The sequence below is a fragment of the Caretta caretta genome, chromosome 16 (genome assembly GCF_965140235.1).
Source record: "Caretta caretta isolate rCarCar2 chromosome 16, rCarCar1.hap1, whole genome shotgun sequence".
In the NCBI taxonomy this organism is placed as follows: Eukaryota; Metazoa; Chordata; order Testudines; family Cheloniidae; genus Caretta; species Caretta caretta.
In genome coordinates this window covers 26,052,905-26,065,625 of record NC_134221.1, presented here as the reverse complement: position 1 = coordinate 26,065,625, position 12,721 = coordinate 26,052,905, and the positions used below count along the sequence as shown (strand labels likewise).

Here is a 12,721-nt window from a genome sequence, read left to right as displayed (position 1 = left end):
CAAGATTTCAACCTGAGAGTTCTGAAGTGAGAAAAAGGCACCAAAAGGAACATGGCTCCCCTCTTACTTCACATCTCCCTCTCTCCCTCAACAGGCCCTGGAGCCTTCCACTAGGTAGGCCTCTGATGAGCACCAAAAGAAGAGGTTACTCATCTTGTGCAATAACTGCATTTCTTCGAGATGTGCATCTTTATGGGTTCTCCACTTCAGGTACACAGGAGCCTCTCAAATCCTTGAGCCGCGATTTTCCATTAGCTGTGTCCGTTTGGCAAGCGCATGTGCCCTATTCCTTCTTGTGCTGGACACCGAGGCTACATAGGAGTGTGTGGTAGAACTGCTCTCAGTGCCTTCTCCACCCAAATGTTCCTTAGAGAACAGTCCGAAGCAGAGGGGAAGGAGGGCCGGTAGTGGTGCACCCATAGGGGGACACATCTTCAAGAACTGCAATTACTACACAAGGTGTGTAACTGCTTGTTCTTCTTTGAGTAATGTCCCTAAGGGTGCTCCACTTCAGATGACTACCAGGCAGCATCCCCAGAGTGAGGAGGGATCTTCGGAATTCACTCTAGAACTAAAGACCAGTGCTGCAGTATCAAATGCCACATCGGATCTCGCTGCATGGATCATAGTGTAATGTTCAGAAAATGTATATACTGTCAGGCCGCTACATGGGCTTCATATCTCAGATACTGGCACATTCTTAAGTAACGCTGTGGAGGTTGCTTGTGATCTGGTCGAATGTGCTATCACCATTTGGGTGAGATGAATGCCTGTAGCATCGTAAAAAATGAATATACAACCAGATAGCCATCTCGATAGTCTGAGCAGAGGTCGTGGATCCCTTTCATGTATTTGCAAAGCAGATGAACAGCCTAGATGACTTTCTAATTTGTTTGCTACTATCTAAGTAGTAAGCCAATGCCCTTCTAACATGCAAGGTATGAAAACTGGTCTCTTGCAGAGAGCTAAGAGGTACGGGAAAACACACTGGTAGATAAATGGATTGGTTAAGATGGAACTCTGATAATATTTTAGGCATGAATTTAGGGTGTGAACGTAAAGATTATCTTTCTGTGCGCTGAAGTTAATCTAGCACATAATCAAACATTCTATTTGTAAGCACCTAGTAAAAAATAAGATAACAGTCAACATAGATTTGTCAAGAACAAATGTCAAACCAATCTAATAGCCTTCTTTGAAAAGTTAACAAGCCTTCTTGATAAAGATGAAGCAGCAGATGTCATATCTTGACTTTAGTAAGGCTTTTGACACTGTCTCAAATGACTCTCTCATAAACAAACTAGAGAAATATAACCTAGACAAAACTACTATAAGGTGGGTGCACAACTGGCTGGAAAACAGTACTCAAAGTGTAGTAATATCAATGGTTCACAGTCAGGATGCCAGGGCATATCAAGTGGGGTCCAGCAGGGTTCTGTCTGGGGTCAGGTTCTAATCAATGTCTTCAAAAATGATTTGGATAATGGCATAGAGTGTACACTTATAAAGGCTGTGGATGATACCACACTGTGAGGGATAGCATACATTTTTGAGGCTAGGATTAGAATTCAAAATGATCTTGACAAACTGGAGAAATGGTCTGAATTAAATAGGATGAAATTCAATAAGGACAAATGAAAAGTACAAATGCAAAGTACTCCACTTAGGAAGGAACAATCAGTTGCACACATACAAAACTAGAAATGACTGCCTAGGAAGGAGTATTGAATAAAGGGATCTGAGGGTTATAGTGGATCACAAAATAAATATGAGTCAACAATATAATGCTGTTGCAAAAAAAGCAAACATATTCTGGGTTGTATTAGCAGGAGTGTTGTAAGCAAGAAACAAGTAGTAATTCTTCAATTTTACTCAGCAGTGCTGAGGCTTCAACTGGAGTATTGTGTGCACTTCTGGGCATCATACTTCAGGAAAGATGTGGACAAATTAGAGAAAGTTCAGAGGAGAGCAATAAAAATGAAGATTTAGAAAACACGACCTGCAAGGAAAGACTAAAAAAAATGGGTTTGTTTAGTCTGGAGAAGAGAAGACTGAGGAGGCACATGATAATAGTCTTCAAGTATGTGAAAGGTTGTTGTAAAGAGGAGGGTGATAAATTGTTCTCCTTACCACTGAAGACAGGACAAGTAGTAGTGGGCTTAAACTGTATCACGGGAAAGTTAGATTAGACATTAGGAAAAACTTCCTAATTCTAAGTGTAGTCAAGCACTGAAACAGATTACCTAGGGTGGATGTGGAATCTCCATCATTGGAGGTTTAAGAACAGGTTACAGAAACACCTGTGGGAGATGGTCTAGATAATTCTGCCTCAGCGCAGAGGACTGGACTGGATAATTTATCGAGGTCCCTTCCAATCCTACATTTCTATGATTACTGAATGAGGCACCAATTCCGGCAGAAGGCGTTGGAAATACCATCAATGGAAGAATCTCTTCCATTTCTGCAAGTAGTACGGGTTGACTTCTTTCTGCTTTTTGGTAACACTTGTTGCACTTCTGCAGAGCAGGAGGATTCTAACCCATGAACCACCAAGGTACCATCTCCTGAGGTGGTGAAGCCCTAGGTTGGGGTGAAGCAGGCAACCTGTGGCCTATAACATGAGATGAGCGGTGGTCGGAAGCTTGACTGGTGGTTGGACACAAATGAAGCAGGGAAGGGAACCAAGCTTGTTTCAGCCATGTCAGCTCTATAAGAACAACTCTGGCCTTGTCTGTCTGATTTTGTTCACCACCCTTCATATCAGCAGTGGAGAGGTAAATGCATAGAGCAGACGCTTCTTCCAAGATAGAAGAAAAGTGTCTCCAAAAGTGTGGAGGCTCAGACTCCTCTTGAGCAGAGAAGAGGACACTTTTTGTTCCTGGAGATGGCAAAGAGAAACACCTCTGGCACTCCCCATCTTTGGAATATGCTGTGGAGAACTTGAGAGTTTGGAGTCCTGGGAGAAGTGTATTCTGAAAACATCTGCTGTGGTGTTCTGAATACCTGGGAGGTAGACCAATGAAATTTGGATCTGATGAGCTATGTACCAGTTCTATAGTTTCATGGTTTCAGTGCACAGAGAGGGGAATCTTGCTCCTCCCTGCTTGCTGATATAGAACATGCTGGATATATTGTTCGTCATGACCCTGATTGATTTGCCTCTGAGGAGGGGTAGGAAATGAAGGCAGCCCTGAGTTCCAGTACACTGATGTGGAGATTGGTTTCCTGAGTTTTTCATATGCCCTGAGTTGTGAAAGCATTGAGGTGAGCTCCCCATCCCCAACACTGATGCATCTGTTAAAGTTATTGATGGGGCTGGACAACAGAAAGGAATGCCTGCACCAATGCTGAGTTGATTTTTCCACCAGTCTAAAGAATTCCTCACTTGTAGAAGAGCCATCACCTGCCTGTTCAAGGTGTGTCTGGCTGGAGAATAGGTCATTCTGAGCCAACCCTGGAAGTGGTAGAGACGTAGTTTTGTGTGATTGGTCAAAAAGGCACAAGATGCCCTGATATCCCAGGAGCGAAGAAAATTCCTTATTGTGGTCTGAAGGTTTCCCTGAATTACGTATACCAGACTTGACAAAATTACAAATCTGTCTAAGGGAAGGTAAGCCCTGGCTGTCAACAACTCTGAAGGCACCCCTATAAACTGTATCTTCTGTTCAGGGGTTAACAAAGATTATTTTTCATTCAGCTGAAGACCCAACTCCTGGAACAGAGCAAGGGCTGTCTGGGTGGAACATAGCACTGCTTTGTAGGAACAACCCTTGAGTAGCCAGTTGCTGAGGTACCGGAAGACTAGGATCACTTCTTGTCGCAGGTAAGCGGCCACTACTTCCTGGATCTTTGAGAATACCCTTGGGGCAGAAGGATTAAAGGGAAGAACTTGGTATTGGAAATGATCCTGGCCTATAGTGAACTGTAGGTATTTCCTGTGCGATGAGTGTATCATCATATGGAAATAGGTAGCCTGTAGGTCAAGGGTTGAAAACTAATCCACTTCCTCCAGTGAAGGAATTATAGCTGCCAGAGTCACCTTCCTGAACTTTTAAGACTTTATGAACTTGTTTAGAAGTCTTAGATACAAACTGGTCTCCATCCTTTGTTCTTCTTTTGCACAAGGAAATACTTCAGGTAAAACCCTTTGCCTTTGTGAGGCAGCAAGACAGGCTCTATTGCTCCTAATTAAAGGAGACAGTTCACATCCTGTCTCAATAAAAGCTTGTGAAGGCATCCCTTAAGAAATATGCGGTGTGGGGGAGGTTGGGAAGTAAAATGAATGGCATAGCCCAATGTTATAACCTCTATGACTCACTCTGTAGTGATCTGCTTCCAACTACAAGGAAATGGGAAAGGCCATCTCCAAAGTGGGGGAGGTGGGCAAACATATGCAGGTGTGAAACTAGACATGCAGGAGGATTTGAATGCTCGACTGACTCATCAAAATCATTGCTTTGAAAATACTGGGTGGTCATGGAAGGCAGTTGAGCTGCCCTCTTTCTCTGGAATTTATGTCTTTCCATGTTAGATTCGGTAGATCTATAGAATCCAGAGAATCTTTGGACAGTCTGTGACATACTAAATCCTCTCTTCTTTGTAGGTGTATGAATGCCCAGGCATCAGAAAGTAGACCTAGAGTCCTTCAGTGTGTGTAAGGTCTCCAAGGAAAGCTTACGGCCATTGAAGGTAAGGTCCTCAACAGTGTTCCTAATTTCTTTTGGAAAATCCGAGAGTTAGCCATGATGCTGTGCATAACTACTGCCATGGAGATGGACCTGGCAGCAATGTCAGCAGCATCCAAGGATGCTTGAAGAGTGGTTTTGGCCAATAACTGGTCCTCTGAAATGATGGATTGGATTTCTCCCTATGTTCCTATGGCAGATGTTCAATAAAAGCTGTAATATATTATAGTTTGTAAAATTATATTTGCCCATGATTGCCTGATAGTTTGTGATCCTGAATTATAGGGCTGCCAATGAATAGGATTTCCATCCAAAGAAATCCAGTCTCTTTTGGACTTTGTCATATTTGGAGAAGTGTTGCTTATCCCACTCATTTATCACATTCACTACCAGGGAGATAGGTGGAAGGTGGAAGAACCCTCAGAATCTTTTGGTGGCGGGAACATAATATTTTTTATCTGCCCATTTTCACTTTTGTGAAACAGTAGCAGGTATTTGCCACATAATCTTAGCTGGATCCTGTAGTGCCTCATTAATGAGTAACACCACATTGGAGAGTGTTGCTGACAGCAGGATATCCAACAGTTTGTGCTTCATGTCCTTGACCTCTGAGTGGAATTTGAAGAGTGTCAGCTGCTCTCTTTATGAGATCTTGAAATTTCAAAAAATTGTTGGCCATGGAAGGTGGCAGAGGCATAACCCTCTCATCTGGAGATGGGGATGAAATAGATATTTGAGGGGTGGCTTCTTTATCCAATCTGACCTCCTGCTCTTTAAATGTCGTCTCCTGGGGGCGGGGGGGGGGGCTGTTTGAGGAGAGGAGTATATGACTCTAGGCTTCTTATGAGATGGTACTAGAGGTCTGGCAAATTGCGGCCAATAAGCAGCCAAGGGCCCAGTATGGCTGTTGGGGGTGGCATAGAGGAGTAGGGGGTGGAATGCAGGGTTGGTTTCCCCCAACCTTGCTGATGAGCACAATCTTCCCTGTGACTGCTAAAGAATGGGTTCCTGAAAGGATATGTCAGAGAACCCTGAACAAAAATAGAAGAGACTGACTGGAAGTCTTCTTCATCCTCCTAAATATTGTTCACCAGAGAAGCACCCACAGAGAAGGGTGGAGAGTCCTGCAGTACCAGAGGTGGTCTGGAGAGTCGCTTGATTCTATGAGGAGCAGGGACTCTAGTTCATCCAGGCAAGAAATGGTCCAGTGAAACATCCTACCTTCCCTCATCTGAACAATAGTAAAGCAAAAACAGAACAAAAAGAATGAAAATAAAATAAAAATAAATAAAAATAAACCAGAATGTTAGTCTAGTAAAATCCAAATGCAAGAGCTCTGGTTCACTAAATACTTAAGTTTTAGCCTGCATATGAAACACACTGTTCTAACAAAGCTTGCACACTAGTTCCATTAACAGAGAACACATATGATTCAACTGCCTAATTTGGTATTAAAACTGAAGTTATACAGAAGCAGAAGTTAAGCAGTGCATCACTCTACTGACTTACATTAGCCTCGTGTCCCCCTTCATATGAGGCAGTGTAGCGGGGTGGTCACCCCACTCCAGCCCTGGAGAGGGCTACAGCAAGGAAAGGGGTTAAGAACAGCTGGGGGAAGCTGACTGTGTAGCTGACCACATGTGTGGCTGGCTTAATCAGGGCCCAGATGGCCCTTACAAGAGGACTGTGGGCCAGGAGCTGGAAGAGTCTCACTCTAGCCCTGGAGTGGGAAGGGCGGCCTGGGAGCAAGGTATCTGAGGTGGAGCAGGGCTGGGGAAGGCCAGAGGGAGTGGGGGAGCTCCAGCCTGGTAAAACCCCAGACTGCAGGCCTGGTGAAGGCCTACAAAGGTACTGGGGCTGCAGAGGGGCAGCCCAGAGATAGGCAAAGGCAGCAGGTCCTAACCCCTTGCCAATGATGAGTGGCCATTACACTGTAGTCTGCCCCAGTGAGCAGGAGCTAGATGATGACTGGCAGTAGCCACTGAGGCAAGGTGGGTTTCGAGGGTTGGGGTTCCCCTGGGAGGGGAGACCCAGAGAGTGGAGACTGCTAGGGTAGAACCCCAGGGTAAAGGGCACCAGGGTCTGGGAGGGACATGGGGGCCAGCGGCAGGTGAGACATCAGCCTGCAGAGGGCGCTCCAGAGGCTGGAGAGCTAATTCCCAGGACAACCAGCAGGAAGCGCCGCACCGGTGAGTCTTTGCATCGCCACAGGCAGACATCTCCTAATGATTTATTATATTAATATGAGTGACGACTTTACAATAACAAGACAAAAATTACTAACCATAGCTACAGGAGACTTGCAAATCAGCTATTATTCGGAGGATATTGTTCATTTGATTGGATCTTTGTTCATTCTCCATGATGCTGCCAGATGAAGGATATGCAGAATCGATGTAGATTAAATCCAAGAGATATATTCCTGAAATTAAAGATCAATCAAGTGTTTTATAAAGAAATAGTCAAGTACGTACTAACAAACAGAACACCCAGGAAGCACCAGCAACCCATCTGTGCCTTTCCCATTGAACAAACGGGGAGATTATTAACAGCAAAGAGCTTGAGTTTTGTGTAATCAAAAATGTAAAATTTGGACTTCAATCTATGGCACTGCTTACAAGAACATAGAAAACTGTGGACAATGCACACTTACAAGGAAGCGTAACGGGGGGACTGGGAGTGGCTGGCTCATTACAAAAGCAGCTTTGCCTCTCCTGGAATTGACATCTCCTCATCAATTACTGGGAGTGGACTACATCCACCCTGATGGAATTGGCCCTGTCAACACTGGTTCTCCACTTGTGAGGTAACTTCTTTCTCCATGTGTCATTATATAATGCCTGCATCTATAATTTTCACTCCATGCATCTGAAGTGGTTTTTTACCCACAAAAGCTTATGCCCAAATAAATGTTAGTCTTTAAGGTGCCACCGGACTCCTTGTTGACTTACAAGGAAGAATGTCTCTTATACAGAAGAGGCAAAACTTCAGTGTATACACTTCATTAAAATGTTGTGTTCACCCTGGAAAATACTATGGAATTAAAGTGGGAGGAGAAGAGGGGAAATATCTCCATGCATTTGGCAAGTTACTAAGGACCTGATACTGCATGATCCCGAAGAATGAAAATCCTGGACTTCAACAAAAGCTGAGGAAGCTCAACACTGCACAGTACTGCTCTTCAGATTTGCCCCGTTTGATTAATTTGTACATTATCGCAAGTCTTTGGTTGGCCCTGAGGGGTTGCAGTCTTGACCATCTTGGCTAATATCCACTGATGGACCTATCCTCTATGAACTTCTCTCATTCTTTTTGAATGAAGAGCTATGCAGTGAGATAGCAAAAGGCTTCTCCACAGCAATAACCCTCAGTAACATCATCTATTCCCTAATTTCTGTTAATCAGTACACATGCTCTTCTGGTGCACAAGCCCATAGAATATTGGTATACACGGGGCCAGAGGGGCAGCGGCAGGGAGTTGTCGGGAATGGCACCAAGGTGGGAAAGGAACGTTCTGGATGCCTGTAACAGCACAGGCAGTACAGAGAGCAAAACAATCTGTGTAGTTTGGTTTTCCCAGAACCAAATTCTACGTATAAAGCCATTCCTCCTTCGGCGAAAACTGTGACATGGTTTGCCTGATAAGGCCTGATCAGAATCCTCTTCATTCTGAAAATGAATTAACACTGGCCATCCCTACAATCCTCAATCAAATATTCCATTGATCACCTGAAACCATCACATCTGTTTTTTGCTCATGACTAAGGCATCCTTACTTCCTCTTCAACTATTTTTTTGCATAATTTTCCAGACTAAAGTTACATCACCTTCATTTTACTTTTTTTTAAATCCAGTACCTCCATGCCACCTTAATTTTGCCCTTTTGTTGGGATGCACTAGGACATAATCTTTAATTACATGACGAAATACTATTTTCCCCACAGACCCTCCGCCTGAGTGAGGCTTGTCACACAGGTTGGAAGCACAAGGGGGAGAATTAAAGTTGCACAGACACCTGCAGTAGTAGCATTTCCTAACTTTCAAGTTCATGACTTTACAACCTATACAACTTTGAACACATTTTTGTATGTAATTTACACATACAGCATAAAACCCAGCACGATTAATAATGGTTAGAAACAGATACAAACCAATGCCTATAAAACTACTAATAGTGGAACTATTGACATCAAAAAGTCAATAATATTTTCACTTCCAGTGATAAAACAAAGCACTCTTATTTGCAGATCAGAGCCTATGGGATGCTGTACATTTAAAGGTAGAAACCAGTTTATATAATATTTGCTTAATGCAAAGCAGACTTGTAGCAAGTCATGCTGAGGCTGTGTTTTTTTTCGTATGTGCTAGCAGAGATACTCATTATGTTTGTGATTCAACAAGCAAAACCACAGTTTTATGGGGGAAGGGATTAGGCAGGTATGGATTAATATTTTAAGAACAACATGCCTGTCATTTTATTAAATATGTTTATTATGGTAGCATCCAGAGGCAACAATCAGTACAAATACTGGGACAGGGAATGTATCTACCTGTAAGGGATTGCAAGCTAAAGACAAACAATATATGACCAGTGGAGGAAAAGATGTATACAACTTTTGTATACATTCACTATTTGTGTCTGTCTTATATTGATATAAATACGTAAGTACTGACTTTACTCAGCTGCCCCTCGTCATTATGGCTGAAGTGGGACTTGTGCAGGCATTTGAAAGGAAGGGTGGCGCCTTATAGATCAGTTCACGGAGGGCATTTCATTTGTAGGGGGTCATCATTGAAGAAAGTGCAGAGGCATAGGTGAAATTTCCATTCTTGATCCAAGGAAGGATAACTAAATGGATGATAGCTGGTATTTATTCAGTTGTTCCATCATAGAGTGTTAGTACAACTGACATATTTTTCTGCATTGTAGGATTGAATCAAAGTGAATCTGACAGTGGTAGAAAAAAAACTGAGGAGAGATGGCCAATTGTAGGGGACTCAAATGTTTTTTCACTGAATGGGAGGAGAATGTATTGGATAATTAAGAATACAAGGATTGGCCTTTCTCGGAAAGTTTTAAGAGACTTAGCTATCTAGTAAAGCTTTGGAAGAGGCTAAACTCAGTTAAATGTTACCTGGAGGAGTTTAGATGGGAGGGAAAGTTAGAGTTGTGGCTTGCACCTTTGTCATGTTGCTCTTCTCTGTAACAATTGAATAAAACACCTGAAACACCAAACTGTCAAGGCTATTGTGAAACCAGTTTGCTGAAGGGTGAAAAACAGTGCTAAATGTTTATATGGTTGGATGAGGGAGCATAACCATGATGATTTCTGCAGCACTGACGGTAGGTTTTTAAAACAGTGAGCTATGAGTGCTCAAGTCCTCTAGACAAACCTGGCGAACTTGTCATTCTCACAGAGTAAAATGATTTTCCAGCCAGTTGGATCCTTTGTAACTACTGATCTCATCATAAAACCAACAGGAGATTTTCTCTGTGAGCCTTGAACAATCCAGATGCCGGAGTGCTCAGCTGAAAGGTCTTTGATTTCATTATAGCATTTCTGAACACAAACACTGGAAGGTCATAGTGATAAGGTTGGAGTTGTCACAATCCAGGTTTTCTGATGATAGTAGAGAAACTCAAAAAAAATGCCACATTCACTTATTCCATCAAATATTAATGGTATATTTTAAACGTTTTTTCAAGCAGACAGTATGCACTATGTGCTACTAGATCTAAACTCCTGATTCAACAATAATTACTATGGCTGAATATTCTTCACTTCTTATGGAGCAATAACAGTCCTCAGATACTTTTTCTCAAACATACAGAGCATACATTCAAGTTCTTCAAACCTGTAAAATTCACGAATATCTTGGAAGAAATACTGAAAAATAATGAAGGATAGGATACCGCATATAGCATCAAAACCAAGAAGGGGACACATGAACAAAGGCTGACTGAATATTGTAATACTCAATACTACAACATAATATTATAGTATGGTTCAAGTCACATAAGATTAATTTCTCATGCTAATTTTCACTGCAGTAAACCAGAAACATATGAAGCTCGTGATCACAATTTCATTGTTACTACTGTTCATGTTTAGGCCATGTACATTTAAGTTTTTGGTCCTGTTCTTGTTCCAGGCAGAAACCTGCACACTGTGCTGTTAAATTGAAGAACTGACTTAGAAAGAGGAGGTTGTAAAACAATATTTGTGGAAGGGAACCTCAGCCCAATGAGTCTTTTATCTCATTTTCATTTGAAGTAGGTCACTTTGGCAACCACCCAGTTAGATTAACAATAGTTTCCCCATTAGCTGTGAGTAGGTCATGCAGCAAAGCTCCCCCGCCTGCATTTGATCACATTAGCATGCTTCAGGATGAGCTCATAAAGGGCATTCAGGAATCCAGAGCTGACAGAAATTTATTGCCTGTGTGATTTTCAGGCTCACAGCAGGTAAAAAAAGAGGGGACTACTGTTAACTGCTCCATGTGGAGAAAAAACTCATTGACCTCAGATTTCTGATCAGAGTGGGGCGGGGTTAGATTAATCCCCCTCTTATTAAAACTGTCTTGAAGGTAGAGCAACAATGTAAGGTGTAATTTGTATATGGCATTTCAGGCCCTTACAGGATTACTGACAAGTTTATTCCTTTTTCTCACCAGTGGAGTTCAGTAGCCTGTGTTACGTATTTTAGTACTGTGCAATATGATAGTTACCAAAGAAACACATATGGTTTGGATTTATGGTAAACTTAAAGTCACATTGCCAAATCAAGCCCAAAATATAACCAGGAAAACTCTTTCTGCTCACTTACTAGCCATTCCTGAAAATCTAGGTAATCTTACTGAGGCAATGACAAGTGGTGGCAGAAGAGGTTGTTTAGAAGCACTGAAACTACTGCTCCGCAAAGCAATATTTTTGCACACACTGTACAAACTGGCAAAGATGTCAGAGCTGGAAACAGCTGTGTACCTCTCTTGCCTCCCCATTTTCTTCTGTGTACCTGTGAGGCACTTCATTATATCCTGGCACTCCCAAGAAAAGAACAGGCCTTGTGAATTATGCTTGATTTTAAAGGTCTTTTCTTCACAGGACAAGGGCTTTTAATTTAAAGTATGAAAATTGGTATATTTATACAGCAAAGATTCCAAACATTTAATGTTGAAGTAAACACGATTTGAGGTCAGGCCACTGAATGGCAATATGTGAAATGAGTTGGAGGATCTCAGTTCAGTTCATACTGGATAAATATCCAAATCAAAAAATCAGTATCAGAGGGTATGTCCCCACTGCCCAGGCTACAGTGCTGCCGTGGCGATAAACCCCCACCCCAAAACAAGCAGCGGTAGCTTTATCGGGGGGAGCCACACAAAGCACTGTCTCTGCTGGCGCTTTTCAGCGCTAAAACTTGTGTCACGCGGGAGGTGTTTTTCACACCCCTGAACGACAAAAGTTTTAGCGCTGAAAGTGGCAGTGTAGACACAGCTGGCACCAAATAACGTTCTCAGTGGAGAGACTAAGGAATGACTAAGCAAACACTCATCTCTAAAGGCAGTCCATTTATTGTAGAGATGACAACACATTGGGAATCTATTTAATTGTGCTCGTGTTACATATGTCTGTAGCTTCACTTGCTAATGTGTATTTGGAATAGACAAATTCCGTACAAACTGAGGCAAGAACCTTAAAAGAAACCAGACTGAATCAATCAGGATTAGATATTAAAAACTCTTCAGAGTGACTCTTTTTTATCCATGTTTTGGAATAAGGGTCCTAATTCTCATTTACACTAACTTCCCTTTCTACCATTCTGGCAGTTAAAGGAATCTGGATGTGTGTGTGTAAATGTAAATTAGTATACATGAGAATCAGGCCTGAGAGGAGTTGGACTTGCAGTGTTTTACATAGTGTACCTTAGCCAACACTGCCATTACCTTCAAAGTTCATCCATCTTCGTTCCCAATGGAAAGTAAGCAGAATGTGTCAATTATAAATACAACTTCACTGTAGCACTGGTGGTTTC

The 12,721-nt window shown here is 42.3% G+C and overlaps 1 protein-coding gene across 9 annotated transcripts in view; it reads right to left on the bottom strand.

The window, feature by feature from the left end:
* The window catches only part of RALGPS1 (Ral GEF with PH domain and SH3 binding motif 1), a 398,334-nt gene that overhangs the window by 108,109 nt on the left and 277,504 nt on the right, over positions 1-12,721 (bottom strand). For all 9 annotated transcript variants that reach the window (XM_048823454.2, XM_048823456.2, XM_048823452.2 and 6 more), the window contains one exon: positions 6,970-7,107. In XM_048823454.2, the coding sequence (XP_048679411.1) occupies positions 6,970-7,107 (138 nt within the window). The remainder of the gene's footprint in view (positions 1-6,969; positions 7,108-12,721) is intronic.